Source organism: Apium graveolens, chromosome 8, assembly GCF_009905375.1.
Source record: "Apium graveolens cultivar Ventura chromosome 8, ASM990537v1, whole genome shotgun sequence".
Classification (NCBI taxonomy): Eukaryota; Viridiplantae; Streptophyta; class Magnoliopsida; order Apiales; family Apiaceae; genus Apium; species Apium graveolens.
In genome coordinates, this window is record NC_133654.1 from 14,221,746 (window position 1) to 14,243,990 (window position 22,245).

Below are 22,245 nucleotides of genomic sequence, written 5' to 3' on the forward strand. Positions count from 1 at the left end.
CCCAACCTCATCTTTTATTTGACTCAACATGTCTGCAAATAATAAAACCATACTTGATAACAACCGACGTCGTTTCTTCCACTTTCCCAACATTTCCTCAAAACGCTGTCGTTTTTACAGGGGCCCGAAATCAACGACTGATTCAATGTAGACAAGCAAAACAGGAAACACAGCTTAAGACTTGCCACGTCAGCTTTGCATCTTGACGCGTTTTATCCTCTTCGTACACCTATATAATTCATCTTACGTCACGTCATTTTATATTATGCCCCTAGTATATCCTGTTTTGAGATCTTATCCAACTACTCAAATTAAAACAATAAATGAACAAAAAATAGCATCCTCAAATTTATTCCAATTTTATTTAATTGAAAAAGAAAATATAATAAACTTAAATTCAAAATTAAAAAAATCATAAACAACTCATTTTAAAAATTATGATGTTAATCTTCCGGAATCCGAATCCGAATCCAAAGCCGAATTCGACTCATTTATTTTACGAAAAGTTTTATAAAACAAAAATGTAACGGATAATATAGTTTATGAAGTATATAAAGTTTATCATGGATGAGGATAAGGCCATTCATTTCATCGTCTTCTTCGTTCTATTCCAATCTCTCCCTCTCTCTCTCTCATTTCTCTCTAATCTCTATAAAAATATGAGTGTTTACTAACTCAACAACTATGTCGATCGCATTCGAAACCAACAACATGATCGACCGGCCAGGCTTCGTTGATCGGATGCCGTTCAAACCGATCTACAATCCCTCCGATTCCGGCCGTTTCACCGGCGATCGGACGGCGATTGACCGATCTGAGGATGCGGACTCGTCTAGCTCGTCTTCAATTGGGAACAACAGTGACGTCAGCAATGGATCATCATCATTATCGGACGGTGAGGATGAATCAAGAGGTGATAATGAAGTTCAGAGTCGTTTTAAAGGTCCTCTTGATTGCTTGGATTCACTCGAAGAAGTTTTGCCTATAAAGTATGTATCTATATGTGTATGTATATTTTAAAGTTCACATTTTTATTGTTTTGTGATTATGTTTATATCAATAAGTTTATATTTTTAGGGTTTTAATTGTGTTTTTGAAGTTAATTGATTTTGAATTGATGTTTTGGTAGGTTTGTTTGATAAAAATGTCAACTTTATTGAATTGATCCCCATTTGCCTATTTTTTCGATATTACGAATTAAGATGTTGTTTGGATCATGGATACGTAACACATTTAACGGGAACGAGAATGAGATTCTAATACATTTTTACGGTACATTGGATCTGTGTGCTTGTTAATGGTTTATTGCCCTTGCTGTAAAAAACTTGTTTTTAGAAGCAGTTTAGTGCATTAAATTGTGGACTAGGGTGTCACTCGATTTTAATTTTAGTTAGTATTCAGATGAACAAGAACAAGTAGTGTTATTGCATATTAAGAACACGAATAATTGTACTTATTACTCACTAGAAAGTTAAAGTAATGTAGTTTTGGTGATTAGTGTTTGTTTTCAAGGAAATTTTGTTATTGATGGCTTACTTTCGTTTTTCTTTTTAATACTTTTGTAGGAGAGGCATATCAAGTTTTTATAGTGGCAAATCGAAGTCTTACACAAGTCTAGCTGATATATCGTCTTGTTCATCGGTTAAAGACATTGCAAAAAAGGAAGATGCCTACACTAGGAAGCGGAAGAACATGCTTGCTCATAGTAATCATTGGAATAAGAGTCGCATTTTAGAAAACAGTAGCAGTGGCATGTCAAAGAGGCTTGCTAACTCCAGTAGAAGTTCTTTAGCTTTGTCTGCTATGACAAGTAGCTCGGAGAGCAATAATAACAGTCAATTTGTTGGTTCAAATTTAGTATCACATATTCCCTGTTTGCCACCTCTGCCCCCGCATGTTAGAAGATCAAAATCGCCTAATAATGAATCACCAGCATCACCTCCAACACCTGTACGGAAATTTTCTCCCTGGAGGTCTTTCTCTCTTTCCGATTTGCAACATTCTGCAACTTCTACTACTGCCTCAACTGCATTGGTAATTGATAATCAAAGTGTGGACTGACACAGTGACATCAAAGACAAGTTCCCTCATGCACTCATGAATGAAGGTCAATATTCTATAGGTATTTATGATCTAATGTTCTTGTAATCAAATTGTTAACGTAGTGCTTTATGCTATTGTAAGTTTGTAACAGTTGAATGTTAGAATGTCATGGAAGTATAAATGAACAACGCCCTTCCCACTTGTTTTCTTTTCTCTTCTTATTGCCCTTCCCACTTGTTTTCTCTTCTCTTCTTATTTCTTTTATGAGTGTGCATATATGTTGAGTTGGCTGATTTTGCATGTATAAGATCTGTCCTTAGGATCGCCAATAGGTCTATGAAACATAAAAAAATATCAGTAGCTTTAGTAAGTCACCAACAATGTTTAAATTTACTCTTTTATCGTAGTTTGACATAATAATGATTGTCACATATTAGAAAGACTTACTTACGATACTTACTCAAGAAGATTCACACAACTTTTTAGTGAAGAAAACTTTTTAGTGAAGAAATTTAGTAAGCAAATCCAATCTTATCTTTTCGCAGCATGTGCAATCTTATCAAAACATGTGCAATCTTATCTTATCTTTTCGTAATACGTGTAATTTTATTTTATCTTATCTTTTCGTAATACGTGTAATTTTATCCTATATTTTTATAATTATAAAAAAGATATTCAGTTACTGAAATCAAACACACTGAAAATATATTGAACAACAATACTCTCTCTTCAATTTCTACTCTCCTCTCCCTATATATGCATTTATTAAGTTATACATTATTCAGGAATTCGAGATTTACAACACATTATTTACAATATAGTTTTTATTTTTATATTTAATGCAGCTTGAAGTTATAAAAGTAAGATAATTAATCTAAGCCATGGGCAAGGGCCTCGACGATATGATAATTGAGCAATTGATTGGGGAAATTGTAATTTAGATTACATTAGCAGTAGCACATTAAAATTAATAAAAAATAAAATAGGAAATTATTAGCTATGCCAAAATCTGTATTAATACTTTATTTATTAAATTTCTTAAAAAGGGTAAGTTCTCTACATCGTCCGGTGTGAAAATAATAAAATTGTTTATGTATGACATCAGTTCATTATATTACCATAATTGAACACAATTTTTTTTGAAAGGCCGTAATATTAATGCCCATCAAGATTCAGAGACACTCCCTTTCAAAAAAAAAAGATTCAGACACACTAGAGCACACTATCTATCATCAACTTTATTTCCATCAAGGATACTTAGGGCCTGTTTGGCAACATACTTATAAGCCATTTATGGCTTATAAGCCCCTAACAACTTATCGACGAGTGTTTGTCGACACAACTTATAAGCTGAATTTACAACTTATAAGCTGATAAGTTGAAAGTTGGCAGTGACGTACTTTTTTCCAACTTATTTTCATTTTTTCACTTTTTTCTAAAGTTTTGATTTTAAAATATAAATTTTTAAATATTTTCTAATTTAATATTCATGAATTAAGATAATTGTAGTTAATAATTATTTGTTTTAATTTATTTAAGTAAAAAAACTTCTGACTTATAAGTAAATTTATCCAAACACTTATAGAACTTATAAGTATTTATCAACTTATCACTTATTTCGCACTTAATTATTTTAAATCATAAGTTACTTATTTTAAGATTTCCCAAACGGGCACTTAAAATACTAATATTACAAGTGCTAGATTTCTCTACTAAATCATTATCTAATTAACTTCTACCAACTCCATACACGAGCATTCAAGAGAATCATCTTATAGACAATACTCATCTTTTGTAATATTAGCTCCATGATACATATCTTGTGTTTTTTGATTTTTTGATTATTTTTTATTTATAAAAAGAGATGCTTTAAAAATATTGTTATATCGATTTTCACGTACTCATGGATATTATTAATATTTCATTTAGCGGAGACACGAACATTAATCGTTACACAAAATAAATGATGCAAATACAAATATCATTATGTGCTATTAAAGAATATTATATGGATTTAAGAAATTTAAACTTTTCTTAGAAATTTTATTCTAACAAGGTTTGTTGTAAAATTGTTGTAAACCTGATTATATCATGTACACAAATATTTACGAGAGGAAATGATAGGTTTTTGATTTTTTCATTATTTATTCATTAAGACCCACATCGTTTGATGCATAAACAATAGTATTGTGTATAATATATGACATTATTTCAATATATTATCGTAATAGCACTCACAAATTACAATGATATTTAGATTGTCATGCGCGGATGGGCTAAAATGGGCGTAAATCCCAGCTATTGTATCATTATTTTTACACACGTACTCCTCTTTTGTAATATTAACTCTATAATACATATTTTATGAATTTAATTTTTTTGTTTGAATTTAAATTCTAAAAAAGATGCTTTAAAAATATTAATATATTGATTTTCACATACTCGTGGATATGTAATTATTTCATGTGGAAGAGATGCAAATGTTAATTGTGACACAAAACGAATATTGTTAAAACAAATATATTTTCCTAGCATGAACTATATCCGGTCATTCTGTCCTTTAAAAAAATATGATCTAAATTTAAGATTTTTTTTAGAAATATGACTTTAATAAGACCTCTTCTAAAAATATTGGAAATAAGAGTATATCATGTACATAAATATTTGGAAATGGAAAAAATGGGTTGTGATTTATGATTATTTTTTATTTAAGACCCACATCGTCCGTGTGAAAACAATAGTATTGTGTATAATGTACGTCATCAGTTCGTTATATCGTCGTAGTAACACTCACAAATTATCATGATATTTATGTTGTCATGTCCCAACAGGCTAAATTAGGTATAATTTCCGGCTACGACTATTTTTATAGACAATACTCGTCTTTTGTAATATGAATTCTAATATGATTTTGGGCTTTTCGATTTTTTGATTGTTATTTTATTTCTAAAAAAAGATGCTTTAAAAATATTATTATAATGATTTTCACAAAATAAATGATGTAAATACAAATATGTTTTTCATTTGAGATGAATTAATATCCGATCATTATGTGCTAATAAAGAATATTACATACTCTTGTTTCTCACTTTACATCTTCTGTATCTATCTCCTAAAATCCTGGTAGCCAGAATTGAAGCAATTTATCGAACAGTGAAAATCTAATACCTCTTTTCTCAGCGATCCTTCTATCTCCTTCTTCCGAGATTATCTCGAAAGTGTTGGTTGTAAGCTTCCTCAGTCTGCTTACAAATCTGGAGATCACAAATTGGCGTATGAGGTGGATGATAGTGATGAAGATGAAATGGATGAAGTGAAGGAGATTGGGGAGCCTCATGCGGATTACGAAGAAGGGGGGATATTGTTCTATTGGATGTTGAGCTTGGAGGAGAAACTGTTGAGCCTGATAATGATCCTACGCAGAAAATGGGAGATTCGTTTGTGAGGTTAGTGAGGAGAACAGGAATGCGGCTCAAGAGGCTAAGAGGAAGGCTATGTGAGTGATATCTGAAGGTAACTTTGAGGAGGCAATTGAGCACCTCAAGCAAACTATCTCGCTCCACCCTACGTCAGCTATAATGTATGCCACTAAAGCCACTGTGTACATCGAGATGAAGAAGACGAATGCTGCTATTCGAGATGCCAATGCTGCTCTAGAGATTAATCCTGATTCTGAAAAAGGCCACAAATCCCGAGGAATCGCACGAGCAATACTTGGCCAGTGGGAAGTGTTAGTTGTGGGTCCCCCCACATAAAACTTTCCAAACATATCACTTCATCTATCCCACTTTCCTCCCACCTTCCTCGTATTTATCTACCCCTACTTTACCCATTAAGTACCCAAGCATGCCATTGGCTCTTCCTATGAATACCCTCCCCCCACTTCACAAAATGCACCTTACTCTATTCTCAACCTCACTTCTTAAGTGTATAGCTGCTAGATAGTCCGTCTAGTAGGAAACTTATCTTGCGGTAGTTTCAGGCATGTCAGAATAGGGGGCCCTCGTGCTTCTCTCTTCTTTCGTTTCGGGTGAGTTAGTGTGAGTATTGGTCGGGCTGTAGCCTTCAAGGTCTACAGCGGTAGGAGTTCGTCCAGGTGTTGCGGCTGCAACAAGGGGAGTTCTCCAAGTTATCCGGTTTAGTACCGAAGGGACTATTCTGTCCAGGTTATCCGGTCCAAGACCGAAGGAATAGAGAATCTTTGTATTACTATTCGGTTGTACCTCAAGTGTTACTCCGTAAACTTGAGAGAGATATTGTAACCATTATTATCATTACAGTGGAAACATTCGGAGTTGGTCCCGTGGTTTTTACCTCTTTATCTTAAGGGGGTTTTTCACGTATAAATCTTGGTGTTCATCTGTCTTGATTATTATTGATCTGTTCATATTATTGTCTGTGATAATTCTCAGGTTCTATTTACGCAAAGACGGGAAATAGGAATTCCTAACAGGAAGAGGCTACCAAATATCTTTATGTAGCTTCAAGCATAAACTATGACGATGAGATAAGTGTTGTACTCAAGAAGGTGAAACCTAATGCTCACAAAATTGAGGAGCACCGAAGGAAATATGATAGGATGCGAAAGGAGAGAGAGGACATAAGGCTGAACGCGAAAGACAGCGTTGTAAAGCTGAAGCTGAAGCTCTGGCGCGGGAGTTAGAGTTATGGGATCAATTCGGTTGCCATGTACTTTGGGGAAAGCCCGTTGTCCGTAACAAAGATGCTCGAGTTCAAGGTCCTGAATAGGAGTCGTCCCACAACGTGCTGTTGGGACGGCCTTTTCTTCGGGAAATGAGGGTTATTACTTTAATCCACCACCTTACCATCAAGTTTCCAACGCCAAATGGTGTGGGGAGTATAAAGGGCTCTCAGTATGACTCTCAGGAGTGCTACAGGCAAGCTATGAGAGGCTTTAGAAAAGACTCCCACACCGAAGATGCATCAGATGATGATCGAGAAAAGAGCATTGAGCAACCGATCGAGGAAATCCGGTTCCATTATTATGTCGAACAAGAAGACGAGCGCCCCTCTGAACTTCCTCCGGCAATGCTGTTCTTGGAAGATACAATCAGAATTGAAATGTTGGAAGAAGAGGAATCCTCAAACACCATAGTCCAAGCTGATTTCAATGGGGAACGACTAGAAGGAAGATTTGACGTCTTGCAAAGCCTCGGACAGGATGAGCATAAGGTAGATGCCCCTCTCCCAGAGGGAGCGCCTTTGCCCCCGAAAAATATCAAGAAAGTTGATGCCCCTGCGATGCAGGGCGCGCCTTCTAAAGAAGTCGATGCTCCTCCTAAAGGGGATGCGCCTTCTCTGCAGAATAATGAAAATTATGATTCGCCCGACCTGGATCCACGGATATCAATGCCAACGGAGAAGATGGGGCCAATAGAAGATACACTTGAAATCCCTGTCGACAGAAAAGATCCGAGTAAGGTTTTAAGGATTGGATCTCAGTTGGTACTAATTCAGGAGTCCTTTTACCCGGAATGGTTGGCCATTCCGGTGTTAGTAAAAAAACCCAACGACAAATGGTGAACATGTGTGGATTTCACCGATCTGAACAAAGCGTGCCCAAAGGATATCTTTCCTTTGCCAAGAATTGACCAGTTGGTCGACGCCACGGCAGGACACGCCTTACTCAGCTTCATGGATGCATACTCCGGGTATAATCAAATTCCCATGTATGGGCCTGACCAAGAGCACACCTCTTTTATCACCGATAGAGGACTCTACTGCTATATTGGAATGCCATTTGGCCTGATCAACGCGGGAGCTACCTATCAAAGATGGTAAACAAAATGTTCAAGAGGCAGATTGGAAAGATGATGGAAGTATACGTATATGACATTCTTATAAAGTCTAAGAAGGCGGCGGATCACATCACAGACTTAGCAGAGATGTTCCATATTATGAGAAAATATAGAATGAAGTTGAACCCTAAGAAGTATGTATTCGGTGTAGAGTCGGGAATTTTTTTGGGATTCATGGTTAACCACCGAGGAATTGAGGCCAACCTGACAAATATCAGGGCTCTGTTGAACATAAAATCTCCCACCAGCGTCAAGCAAGTGCAGAGCCTGACAGGAAGGATTGCAACCCTAAATCGATTTGTCTCAAAATCATCGGATCGGTGTAAAGAATTCTTCAAGGCAATCAAAGGAATGGGGAAGGATTTTGTGTGGACCCTAGAGTGTGGAGGCTTTTCTGAAAATAAAGAGCAGTTGGGAAATCCTCCAATGTTGGCCAAGCCGGAAGACGGGGAGATATTGATTATTTACTTGGCAGTGTCTGAATACTCTGTCAGCACGGTGTTGGTGAAGGAGGAAGCAAACCACCAGTTGCCCGTGTACTATGTGAGCAAAAGGTTGCTAGATGCGGAAACCAGATATACCAGCATGGAAAAACTGGTGTACGCTCTTATTCTTGCGGCACAAAAGTTAAGACCATATTTTCAGGCTCACCGAATAGAAGTTCGCACCGCTTATCCGCTCCGACATATTCTACACATACCTGAATCGTCGGGAAGAATGTTAAAATGGGCGGTAGAGCTAGGGAAATTCGATTTGAAATATTGTCCTCGCACGACAATCAAGGGACAGGCGTTGACCGATTTTATACTTGAGTTTGATTCTGAAGTAGATGACAAGGCCATAGTGTTGGCAGAACCTTCCTCGCAAGGAAATTCTCCTGGTGGTAAAAGGGAGAAACTCCCACACCCTTGGTGGATCTTACATGTCGATGGGGCCGTAAACAATAGTGGATCAGGTGCAGGGATTGTCTTGGTCACTCCGGAGGGGCACCGTTTGATGAGTGCTATCCATTTCAAATTTTATGTCACCAACAATGACGCTGAGTATGAAGCTTTGATCAACGGTCTGAAATTAGCTCTGGAGGTGGGGGTTATGAATTTGATAGTTCGGAGTGACTCTGATTTAGTTGTGAACCAAGTCAATGGAGGTTTCCAGGCCCGGGGACCACGAACGGGGTTGTACATGAGATGTGCGCAACGCCTATTGGAAAGATTTGGAAATGCCAGGCTAGAAAGTGTTTCGCGAGAAGAAAATAGTAATGCAGATGCTTTGGCCAAGATGGGATCACAGATGGACAGCATCCAACTTGGACAAATCCCTTTGGGAATCCAGGAAATCCCGAGTATTCCGGAGGTAGAGGTGTTCCAAACACAAGAAATTCCGCGAGAAAGCTGGATGACCCCCATTCATAACTATATTCAAACAGGAGCTATGCCAGAAGACAAGCTGCAGGCTCGGCGCCTTCGATACCAGGCTTCCAAGTATGTTGAATATGATGGGGTATTATACAAGAGAGGATTTAACCAACCGCTATTGTGCTGCGTGGACCTAGAAGAAGGAAACTACATCCTTAGAGAAATACACGAAGGGATTTGTGGCAATCACTCGGGGGGTGGTTCGTTGGCATTGAAAGTCCTCAGACAAGGATATTACTGGCCAACTATGAAAGAAGATGCCTTCAAGTTTGTCCGGGCTTGCGACCATTGTCAGCGATTCACCAACTATTCCAACGTCCCGGCAACGTCCATTACCTCATTAGCAAGTCCCTGGCCTTTCGCCATGTGGGAAAATCGACCTTATTGGAGAGTTACCTAAAGTAAAGGGGGTGTGAAATATGCCGTGGTGGCCGTAGATTACTTTACCAAATGGGCGGAAGCTATGCCACTGGCCACGATCACAACAAAGAAGTTAAGGGACTTTGTTTTCAATTCTATAGTATGCCGGTTCGGTATCCCATACAAACTCATCTCAGACAAAGGGAAGCAGTTTGATAGTAAAGAGCTAAGGAAGCTTTATGAATACTTGAACATCAAAAAGGATTTTGCCGCAGTTTATCACCCGCAAAGTAATGGTCAGACAGAAGCTATAAACAAAATCATAAAACATACTTTGAAGGCAAAGTTGGAAGAAAAGGAAGGAGACTGGCCATATGAGATGCCCATGGTCCTCTGGTCTTACAACACAACTCCCAGATCGACTACAAGAGAAACCCCATTTCTGCTGACTTATAGGTATGAGGCCATGGTTCCCTTGGAGGTAGGAGCCGGATCCCTCTGGAGAGACTTGTTTGTTGAGGAAAATGCAGAAATTAACCAGAGACTTCACTTGGATTTGTTAGATGAAACCCGAACAAACTCTCAATTGAAGCTTGCTGCATATCAACAGAGAATCGCAAGGTACTTTAATAAAAAGGTAAAATCCGTGCCGTTCAAGGTTGGAGATCTTGTGTTACGAAAGGTTATGTCTAACACCAAGATAGCTCAGCACGGGGTGCTTGGAGCTAATTGGGAGGGACCGTACAAGGTCAAAGCTATACTCTGGAAGGGAACCTATCGCTTGAAAGATCTGGATGGCAAACCTATTCCTCGAGCATGGAATACGGAGCATTTACAAAAGTATTATCAGTAGGGTGTGGCTTTGTCCCCCTCATTTCCATGATTAAATCCTATATAATAGACTAGTAGCAAATAAATTCCTCCTAGCCTAGGGGGGTAGTACATATGACTACGAACCTTGGAACTAGCAGAAGGAAGAAAATTTTCAAATAATTTCCCCACAGAACATAATAGCCATGGGACTAGTGTAATTTGTACACTAGAGCACATTATCAATAAAAGAAAGAAGTTACTTCAAATTGCTTTATCTGCTTGGCATGTAAAAATTTCATTTGGAAAGAATTTGAGGCGTTCTCTATGATAAGGCGCGCCCAATTGAGGAATTACTAATCCATGATCAGGATACCATGGTACGCGTCTATAAAAGGGCGCGCCTATATAAAATATATATGAAACAACAGATTAATAACGCAGAAATAAAAGTGTACGACTGGTCGAATAAATTAAGGAAAAGTCCTTCAGATTAAGGCGCGCCATTGGTTTGGTACTTGAATAAATTACTGCAAAAAGAATCACTAATAAGAAATGAGTACTTGACACTTGCATGTTAAAAAGAAACAGGGCGCGCCCTCGTTTCAAAATGCTCTGTTAAAAGAATTCTATAAATCCTAATGATATAAGGACAATTTTAAATCTTGAAAAAAGGTAAGTACTGTTGTGTATATGTTGTGAACTTGATGATTTCATTAACAAAACACCTTGGTAGATTTTACTTAGTGAATTTTGTAGCACTCGACGGATAAGGATTATAGTCCCGACGGATGACTCAATATAGTCCCGAAGGATGATGATTTATTATCCATCGAATGATTAGCTTATGTAACAATAAGTCTGTAACACATTTCTGCATACACCTTTGTATAGATTCTATAGTAGCACATAAGTCATGATTGACTTTAACTAGATATGCAGAATAGGTTGATTAATTGTACATAGATGATGTCTTGTAATTCTGCATAATTGAAATGAAGTCAAGTGCCAAATAGCTACCGACGGATGATTAACAAAGCCATCGACGGATGATCAATATAGCTGTCGACGGATGATCAACAAAGTCATCAACGGATGATCATAAACTCGACGGATGATTATGTACTCAATGGATAAAGAATTCAAATATCTGTTGACAGTGACAACACAGTCACATGCGTCGAGTGTATGCAAATCGAATATGGTAGCCTATTTTCATGCTATTATGAAGATATTCAAAGATGCTGGAATAGAGTAATAAAGTAGCATTGTATTAGACTTGATAGTTTTTATTTTATTATCCTGTCTTATTACTTTATAATCTTGGTGATATATAAACCAAGAAGCAGCAAATAGAATAGTAACTAAGAAACTAAGCAACCAAGAGAGAAACATTTGTAAGCTGTACTCTTAGCATTTCTCTCGTTCTTAGTTGTTATCATTTTGTAAGAAGCTGTGAGCTTTTTGCACACAGAGTTCTCTCGATATATATTAAATATCTCTGGCGGAATCATTCAAATCCACCAGAAAGTTTTTAAAGACTCTTGTTTTTAATTACTTGTGTTTTGATTCATTTCAAGTAACTATTCCGCATTCTGCTAATCAATTCACACACATATATATAATTGAGTTAGAACAATTTTTATTCTAGAAAAAGTTTCAAGAATTCCATTCAACCCCCCTTTTGTAATTCTTGTTATATTGTTAAGGGACTAACAATTGGTATCAGAGCAAGCTCTTGAAGAACAAAGAGTTTAAAGATCAAAACAACATATCAAGATGAACAAGAAGGATGTTGGAGTCAAGATTCCTTTTCTGAATAAAGATAATTACCATCATTGGAAGGTAAAGATGCATCTTCATTTGCTTTCTCAAGATGAGGCCTATGTGGACTGCATAGAAAAAGGCCCTCATGTACCAACGAGAGCTGCAACTGGAAATGAGCCATCTGTCCCCAAGCCAAGGCATGAATGGTCTGATCCTGACATTGAACAAGTCAGGAAGGATAAAAAGGCCATGAATATCCTGTTCAATAGAGTTGATGGTGATATGTTTGACAACATTATCAACTGCAAAACTTCCAAGGATGTTTGGGATACAATACAGATCATCTGTGATGGCACTGAGCAAGTTAGAGAAAACAAGATGCAGCTACTGATTCAGCAATATGAACATTTTCATAATAAAGAAAGTAAGTCACTCACTGACATATTTAATAGGTTTTAAAAACTGCTAAATGCTTTAAAGTTGCATGGAAGGGTCTATCAGACAAAAGACTCCAATATGAAATTCCTTAGATCTCTTCCAAAGGAATGGAAACCAATGACAGTCTCATTAAGAAACTCACAAGATTATAAAGAGTTTTCTTTGGAGAGACTGTATGGCATCCTGAAAACATATGAGATTGAAATAGAGCAAGATGAGAGGATGGAGAGATGAAAGAAGAAAGGAGGGTCCATTGCACTAGTTGCTGAGTTAGAGAAGGAGAAGGAGATGAAGATGGAAGCTGTTGAATCAACTTCAAGGGTCTGTGAGAACAAGGGAAAAGGGCTTGCAGTAGAAAGTGAAGAATCTATGAGCCAAGATGACATGAAAGACATTGATGAATACTTAGCATTTATTTACAGAAGGTTTGCCAAGCTCAAGTTCAAAAAGAACTTTGGAGCAGCCAAGCCAAATAGAAACATGGTGGATAAATCAAAATTCAAATGTTTCAAATGTGGCTTGGCAGGGCACTTTGCCAGTGAGTGTAGAAAGCCAGATTCAAGCAAGAAAAAGTTTGAGCCAGTGGATTATAAGCAAAAATACTTTGAACTGCTCAAACAGAAGGAAAGGGCTTTCATTACACAAGAGAATGACTGAGCAGCTGATGGTCTGGATGAAGATGAAGATGTCAGCTATGTCAATCTAGCCCTAATGGCCAAGTCTGATGAAACAGAAACAAGCTCTTCAAGTAATCAGGTAATTACTACAAACCTTGCACATTTATCTAAAGCTGAGTGTAATGATGCTATAAATGACATGTCTACAGAGTTATATCATTTGCGTGTTACACTTAAGTCTCTTACTAAAGAAAATGCTAAAATCAAAGAAAACAATTTGTTTTTGAGTGAGAGAAATAATGTGCTAGAGTCTCAGTTCATTGATTTTGAAAAATTAAGAATTGAGTGTAAGATTGCCAAGGAGGAATTAACTGAGTCCTTGAAGAAAGAAGAAATTTTGAAGAAGCAGCTCGAGCGTGAACAGGAGGTGATTAAGGCATAAAAACATCTAGAGATGTCCATGCTCAAATCACTAGAGTTCAAGGAATCGAGTCCTTCTGTGATGAAGCCTGGAAAAAGAACAAGGAGAAACTAGAACCAAATTTGGTGGATCGACTGCTAACAGATGTAAACTCGACGGATGATGAGGGTCATCCATCGGATAACAAAAAGGGTTATCCGTCGAATAACAAAAAGGGTTATCCGTCGACTGATGCAAATCCTCATCCGTCGACTGTAAGCAAGCCTATCAGTAAAGCCAAACTTGTTAAGCTGAATGAAAAGTATGGATCTGTTTCCAAGAACTTTGTTTCAGGAGAATCGAGTCAAGTTAAGAAAGGGAAAAATGCTAATGCTGGTCACATGACTGTCAAACAGTTAAGTGACAGACTTGAAAAGGTTGAGGTAAAAACAGAGGCTAAAAAGAAAAACAATAGAAATGGTAAAATAGGGATTAACAAACACAATAACTACACACCTGATAAATATGCTCCTAGAAAAATCTGTGTCAAGTGTGGTAGTGTAAATCATTTGTCTGTTAATTGCAAATCTGCCATGCCTACTTCCATGTCTGTGCCACCTCACTTTCCCAATATGAATGCCATGCCTCCCTTGCCTATGAATGCTATATCTACACAGAATATGAATGCACAGTTTGCTAATATGCCATTTGCACCTAATCCTTATTATGCTGCATTTGGTATGCCACAAATGCAATTTAGCATGCCTTATTGGAATAACATGTTCACTAATAACAGGCCATTCCCTGTTGATTATAATATGCATAATAATTCTGTTACAATGAATGGTTTCAAAGGCCCAACTCAAATGACTAAGGATGATTCTGATATCCCAAGTCAAATGAGATAAAGCCTAAGAAACAGAAAAAGAAAGCTAACAAGGCAGGACCCAAGGAAACTTGGGCACCAAAATCAACTTGATTTGATTTTGATGTGTGCAGGGAAATAGAAAGAATCTTTGATACTTGGACAGTGGTTGTTCAAGACACATGACTGGTGATTCTACCCTGCTCACAGAGTTTAAGGAGAGAGCTGGCCCAAGTATTACTTTTGGAGATGACAACAAAGGTTATACTATAGGATATGACTTGATTTCAAAGGACAATGTCATCATTGAGGAGGTTGCCTTAGTGGATGGTCTCAAACACAACTTGTTGAGTATCAGCCAGCTTTGTGATAAAGGCAACTCAGTAATTTCAATTCAGAAGCCTGTGTTGTAACTAACAAAACAAGCAACAAAGTAGTTCTCACTGGTGTGAGAAAGGGAAATGTGTACCTAGCTGATTTCAACTCATCTAATGCATAATCTGTTACTTGTCTTCTCAGTAAAGCAAGTCAGGATGAAAGTTGGCTATGGCACATGAAGCTATCCCATCTAAACTTCAAGACCATGAATGAGCTAGTAAAGAAAGAACTGGTTAGAGGCATTCCTCTAGTGGAGTTTTCTAAGGATGAACTGTGTGATGCCTGCCAAAAAGGGAAGCAGATTAAAGCATCATTCAGGAAGAAACATGATTCAACAATTGAAGAACCTTTGCAACTGCTACACATGGATTTGTTTGGACCAGTCAATGTGTTGTCCATTTCAAGGAAAAGATTTTTCCTAGTAATTGTAGATGATTTCTCAAAGTTCTCTTGGACATATTTCCTAAAGTCTAAAGATGTGGCTAGTGAAATCATCATCAATCACATAAGGCAAGTCAATAATCATCCTGATTTCAAAGTTAGAAGAATCAGGAGTGACAATGGAACTGAGTTCAAGAATTCTGTCATGAGAGCATTTTGTGAGGAAAATGGGATTCTGCATGAGTTTTCAATAACAAGAACTCCACAACAAAATGGAGTAGTGGAAAGGAAGAACATATCACTTATTGAAGCTGCCAGGACAATGCTTGAAGAATCTAAACTACCAACATATTTCTGGGCTGAAGCTGTAAATATTGCATGCTACACTCAGAATATTTCCCTGGTTAACCAAGCAAGATGCATGACTCCCTATCAATTGTTCAAGAACAAGAAGCCAACTCTAAATTTTCTTCATGTCTTTGGCTGCAAATGCTATATTCTGAGAAATTAAATTGATCAAAATGGGAAGTTTGATGCTAAAGCAGATGAAAGAATTTTTGTTGGATATGCTGTTGGTAAAGAATATAGAGTCTACAATCTAAGAACCAACATTGTTGTGGAATCAATACATGTTGTGTTTGATGATAAAAAGATTGAAGGACTTCAAGATGGAGATTACCATGAGAGCCACAAATTTGACAATATGGAGATGGTTAGTGATGACAATGATGATGAAAGTGATCAAGAAACAATATCAAAGGATAATGCAGAAAAATCTACTACCAATGAAGCATAAAATTCAACATCTGTCGAATTATAAAATGCTTCATCTGTAATATCCGGGATATAACGTGTAATTATTTTTACTATTAAATAATTAATATGTGTGTTCAGTAACTATTCTGTGAGTTAATTGTTAAGTGATATATGTACTTGAATATTCAAAAATAATATTAATTGAGTATTTTATTTTTATATGTCCCAAATAAAATATAGATAATTGTTATATCTTCCTAATTATTTTTGTGTTGATTTATAGATTTATAAGAATCATATAAAATTTTTAAAATCTTTTTCCGGGTAATTAAAATCTATTTTATAAAAACGGGAACCAACCGACGTCAACCGTTGTTACGTTTTTGGAACCCGAAACTCTATCGAGAACTCCTTCCTAACCTAATTATAATATTCCGAGCATTTTCCATGTTTCGACTTTTTCGATCCGGCGTACGGTTTGTCCTGCGCGGGTCCCGGCACAACATTTTCGATACAATATTCGTTTCGGTAAATTAATAAAACCCGTATTTTCGATAAACGGGAGCTTTTTATTAAACTATCCCAATTATCACTTCGTAGTACGTGTAACTGGGTGCTGAGACCAAGACCGCAGTACAAATTGTACTGATTGGGATAACTATCCCAAAAACCGATACCGTTTGGATCAGTTTTTATAAATAAACGTACCATTTTATATCCGGAATGATCCAACGAGATACTAATTTTCCGTAATTATAAATAGCCTTTTACCGTATTTTATTTTGTATCAAAATCATTTGCAGACAGATAAATATATAATTTTACAGAGAAAAATCATATATTCATAAACCTTTCTGAGAATCAAACCAACTTTTGAAGGTGTTAGTGATCTTTGTTTGAAAAGCTCGAGTACTAGATTTGAAGGTCTTGAGAAGCTCTATCAGAATCTGTAACCCATACACCTGCAGAATCAAAGGTTGAATTTCTAAAAATTTAATTATTTTCGAATTTATTTTATTAAAAATATGAATTTTTGTTCGGATGATTGTTTGTATGATTTGATGATTGTATGTTGTAGAACTTGTTTTCCTGATGATTTTCATATGTCATACGTCTGATTTGGAGTTCAATAACATGTTCAAATTTGAGTTTGATTTTCGAATTTTAAAATTAGGGTTTATAACCCGTATGAATGTTCTTAATTGAAATTTGGGGGTTTCTTATTCTGTGATAGATTGATGTTGTATTATAGTGGGTTGTGTTCTCTGTGAAATTTGCAATCCAGTCGTATAAGTTTCATGAACCAACAAGGTCTGTAGAGAAGGGAGTTGTGTTTTGAAGTTTTCCGATGTTCACCGGAAACTGGGAAATTTCACGGCCAAATTCCGGCCAACTCAGGGATTGTTAGGTTGTTTTGATTACATGGTTGTGTTCCTGGTGTTGTGTAGATGTGATCTGGAGCTTGTGGTAAGGTGAGGAAACCGGAATCGTGTTCTCCGGCCACCCCTGTGTTTTCCGGCGACTGGACTGTAAAAATTGCAGTTTGGTCCCTGAAGTTTTGGGGACGATGCAGTTTGGTCCCTGTAGTTTTCAGACTTTGCAAAAATAGGATTCCTGTTTTAAAAATGTTTAAAAATCATATTTCCCATTTATTTTTATTATAAAAATTCGTTTTTAATTTCTGAAAATTCTAAAAATTATTATTTTAATTCCGAAAATTATTTTTAATTCACAAATAAATCTGAATTAATTATTTAATTAATTTCAGTTAATTTTTAATTGATTAATTAGTCAATTAATTCGAAAATTAATTGATTAATTGATTTAATTAATTATTAATTGATTTTTAATTAATTATTTAATTAGATTTAATTATTAAAAATGATTTAAAAAATTCTGAAAAATAGTTTAGAGCTTTAAAATATTATTCTAAATTATTTTCAAGGCTCGATAATTATTCTAAAATTGTTTCGGAGCCAGAATTGGCCAACCGAACCCTGTTTATTAACCCGAAATTGATCCAACGACCCGTTTTAATTCCGAAAAATGTTTTAAAAATTATTTTAAAATACCAGAACGCCCATTTATGACCGAGACTTCTTTATAAATGATATGTCATTGATTACGTGATGTATTATGTGTTATATGTGACATGTGGTTTGACTATCGGTCTATATATGCGGTGTATACTTCGTTATTGCGTAGATTTCAATCCGTTAATCGGATTTGGGTAAAACGAAGGGTAGATAAAAGTGTGCGTTGAATAGAATCTTGTGAGTTGATGATTGATAGATGCTTATGATATGTGAGCAGAAGAGGCAAGGCGTAGAAAAGGGAAACAGATAGTTGAGGAGTAAGCCGATTGTGATTGGAAGTGAGTACAGAGTAGTAAGCTAATTCCAGGCAAGTGTTCTGAACTTTCTCGAGATATTGTAATTCTTGATAGTCTTGTTGACATTACAAGTGCTTTGAAGCACGGAAACCGAAACCCTGATTTCAGTTATTGTTCTTGAGCCATGAACCATATTCTTTTTAAACCATTGACTATTGTAAACCCAAACTCGAATCTCAAGTATACGATACTATTCCATAAATACATGCAAACAAAATCCTAAACACTGAACTGAATTACTTATACATTCAACCATTGTATCCTATGCTTTGAGAGCTCAAATCTTTGAAACCCTGAAATATTGATTCTTTTGTTATCCAATTCTTTCAGATCCCAGCATTCAAGCTTGTAAACTACTTTATTGATCCTTACAAAGATTGAAACCCTTTCATTGTTAAACAGTCATTGTTGTTAATGATTCTGGTTATTGTTTATTATTGCGTATTCTGTTATTATGTTAGAATTGGATTGTTTTTATAAAATTGTGGACCAGATTCGTGGTCAGACCATATAATGGTCAAGTTAGGCCAATGTGTGCCTTGGATCCAGTAGTTAGAGCAATGCTGTGTACCTTGCTCGGGGTTAGTGCGTGACTGATCAGCAGCCTAACCTTGGTTTTTAAATTAAAAGTATATTATCCAATTCTAAATCATAATCCATTGTTCACTTGATATCATAAATATATTCACCTGATGATCATTATTCTCAGTTTTGTTATTGTGACTTGCTGAGCTAGTTAGCTCATTTGTGCGATGTTGTTTATATTCTTTCCAGTTAAAAAGGAACCAGTTGGTAAAGAGGATCCCCAGTCCAGCGCGAGAGCTAGGGGTTCAGGTTGAGAAAGCTGAACTAGTAGACTTCTTTTGGGATAATTTATGTTTGTAAAAGTTTGTAATAATGTTTGATACTCAGTGTGAGTTGAAATAGTTGGGATTTGAACGGTTTGTAATATATTAGTGTGTTGGCTTGTGTGCATACTTTAACCTGTCGCGGTCCGTGGTGGTGGATAAGTAGGGTCACTGCATATAATTATTATTATCTTTATTATTGTTATAAGCAGGTTATAATTAAGGTGTGTGTGTGGACCCCAAACTTCTGACCCGGGTTTGGAGGGCGCCACAGGTTGGTATCAGAGCTACAGGTTATAAGTCACTGACACAAGCCTAGGTTAACGGGAATGGGTAGAGGGTTAAGATTAGAAGTAAGGCATAGGATGAGAGAACGTTGAGAGGTTGAGTGCTTCGGTATATTAGGTATTAGTATAGTTTGCGTTATGGAACGAGATTCTTATATTACGATATGATTTCAGATAGCAGAGATGGTCGACTCTTTTATTCCCGTATCAGCTGATCACTCAGAGCCTTCAGTAGGAGTGCCACCTTCGGATCCACGTCCTGTTATTCCACCAACATTGGCTATTCTACCTCCACCGGTGTTGCAGCCCGTACCACTGCAGGCTATTCCACCTCCAGGTGTGAGGCCACCTATTAGAGGACCCCCACCTGCGGATTCAGGCTTTACTAGTCATTCAGTCACGGGAGTACCTTTCCAGTTCTCTTCCTATCCTGTCCCATATCATCAGTTTGAGGCTTGCCTTATGGAGCAACGATTCCTACAGGGTCAGATCCAGGAGCTATTGCATATTATGCGTACCAGAGAGATGGGGAGTGGTGAGAGGCGACTTAGAGAGAGGCTCCAGGCATTTCGTAGAGCAGCTGCTGTGAGGATTGCTGAGGCTACACATGAGGACATCACCCCTGACTTCCTAGTGGAATGGGCTAAGTGGGTTCTAGAGGAGCTTGAGGAGATAGGAGGTCCAGATTTGCCATGAGTCAGAGATTCAGAGATGGAGATACTGAAAAGTGTTGTTATGGTTATGTAGTATGTACAGTAGTGTGTAGTGTGTATCAGTAGACTTTTGAGTTGTATTTATAGACTAGCTATGCTGACTAGTGAGTAGGTTGTTGTACCCTTTTTGCTTTTACCTTCGAAGCGTCTTTACGCTTGTACTACCCTAAAACTTTTGATCTATATATATCAGTACCTTTTTCCTTTCCAGCACTGTCATTTATTTTATTGCACCAGTCATACCCTGTGATACCATGTACCCCATTTTCCATAACTGTTTATATTCTGTAAAGAAGCATGCAATTTACTTAGTTACAACTGTTTTCAAAAGAGATATTCCTGTTTTATAAAACTTTTCTTTTATGCAAATATTTGATTCAAAAGCTAAATAAATTGATTGATTCTTTACAGAAAATGCCTCCTAAAAGAAATACCCGCACCAACACCCGAAATGAAGAAACCAACAACAACAATCAAGATGATACAAACCCGAATGTGAACCCAGGACCTATGGACCCAGCAATAGCCCAGATTCTTCAAATCTTGGCTCAACAAACAGTTCACCTAGCACAACAACAACAAAGACAGACCAATCCCCAGGTAACCTTCAAAACTTTTCAGGCAATAAACCCACTAGAATTTAAGGGTTCCTTAGAGCCAATTGAAGCAAATGTTTGGTTAAAGGAAATAGAGAAGGCATTTGCCTTAGTGAAAGTGAAGGAGGAACAGAAGGTTGAGTTTGCAAGTTACTATCTGAAGAAAGAAGCCACCTATTGGTGGGAGATGGTGAAGACATTGGAAGGTACAGATGTTATTACTTGGGAAAGGTTCAAGGAATTGTTTCTAGAAAAGTATTTTCCTCAGTTTGTTCAGGATCAAATGGAGTTGAAGTTTTTAGAGTTAAAGCAAGGGAATATGTCAGTAACAGATTATGAAGGGAAGTTTGAGGAATTGTCAAGGTATGTGCCGTCGTATGTTGATACTGATAGAAAGAAAGCTAAGAGATTCCAGCAAGGCTTGAAACCATGGATCAGGGGAAAGGTAGCTATTTTTGAATTAGAGACTTATGCAGGAGTAGTACAGAAGGCTATGATCGCAGAGACAGAGAGTGAGATGTTCCAGAAAGATAAGGAAAGCAAGAAAAGGAAAGTTGAGGGAAGTGAAGGTCAGTCACAAACAGGGAAGTTTCCAAATTTTAAGAAGGGCAAGTTTCAGCCAAGGAGAAATTTTAATTTCAGAAGACAAAATGCAGGAGACGGAGGACAAGGCAATCGTCCAGCTAATGTAAATCAGCCGAATCAGTTGAGATTAACTTTTCCAGATTGTCAAGTTTGTGGAAAGAAGCATGGAGGAGTTTGTAACAAGTTGAATGTGGTATGTTTTAAATGCAACCAGAAAGGGCACTATTCAAGGGAGTGCCGAAATCAGCCAGCAAATAAGGATCAGCCTATCCGGAATCCAGCAGTGAAGGTTCCAGTCATTGGATTTACATGCTTTAAATGTGGGAAGCCAGGACATATGGCCAGGGATTGCAAGACACCAGCCCCAGTCAGTAATGCATTGAGGATTATGGGATCTACCCCAACAGGGAATGAGACTCCAAGGGCTAGAGTTTTTGATATGTCAGTGAAGGATGCGGTCCAGGATACGGATGTTGTGGCAGGTACGCTTAATGTGAATTCTTTATGTGCCAAAGTGTTAATAGATTCGGGAGCAACTCGATCGTTTGTTTCACAAGATTTTGTTAGTAAATTAAATTGTCCAGTTGAATGCTTAAATGAAATAATGACTGTGAAATTAGCAAATCAAGAACGTGTAACTGTGAACCAAGTTTGTGAAAATTGTGAGGTTGAGATTTCTGGTAGTAAGTTTTGTGTAAATTTGATACCATTTAAGTTAGGAGAATTTGATGTGATATTAGGGATGGATTGGTTATCTAAGCATGATGCTCAGATA

The 22,245-nt window shown here is 37.0% G+C and overlaps 2 protein-coding genes and 1 pseudogene across 2 annotated transcripts; all 3 read left to right on the forward strand.

The window, feature by feature from the left end:
• The first annotated feature begins 567 nt into the window (after window positions 1-567).
• Window positions 568-2,256, forward strand: LOC141678526 (uncharacterized). The gene is made up of 2 exons (XM_074484875.1): window positions 568-989; window positions 1,566-2,256. Exons 1-2 carry the CDS (start codon window positions 685-687, stop codon window positions 2,059-2,061), a joined length of 801 nt encoding a protein of 266 aa, XP_074340976.1. The 5' UTR covers window positions 568-684; the 3' UTR covers window positions 2,062-2,256.
• A 668-nt stretch (window positions 2,257-2,924) lies between these two features.
• On the forward strand, window positions 2,925-6,792 carry LOC141679305 (FAM10 family protein At4g22670-like; annotated as a pseudogene).
• A 1,046-nt stretch (window positions 6,793-7,838) lies between these two features.
• On the forward strand, window positions 7,839-9,677 carry LOC141679307 (uncharacterized). Its single transcript, XM_074485808.1, has one exon. It carries the CDS (start codon window positions 7,839-7,841, stop codon window positions 9,675-9,677), a length of 1,839 nt encoding a protein of 612 aa, XP_074341909.1.
• Window positions 9,678-22,245: the final 12,568 nt, after the last annotated feature.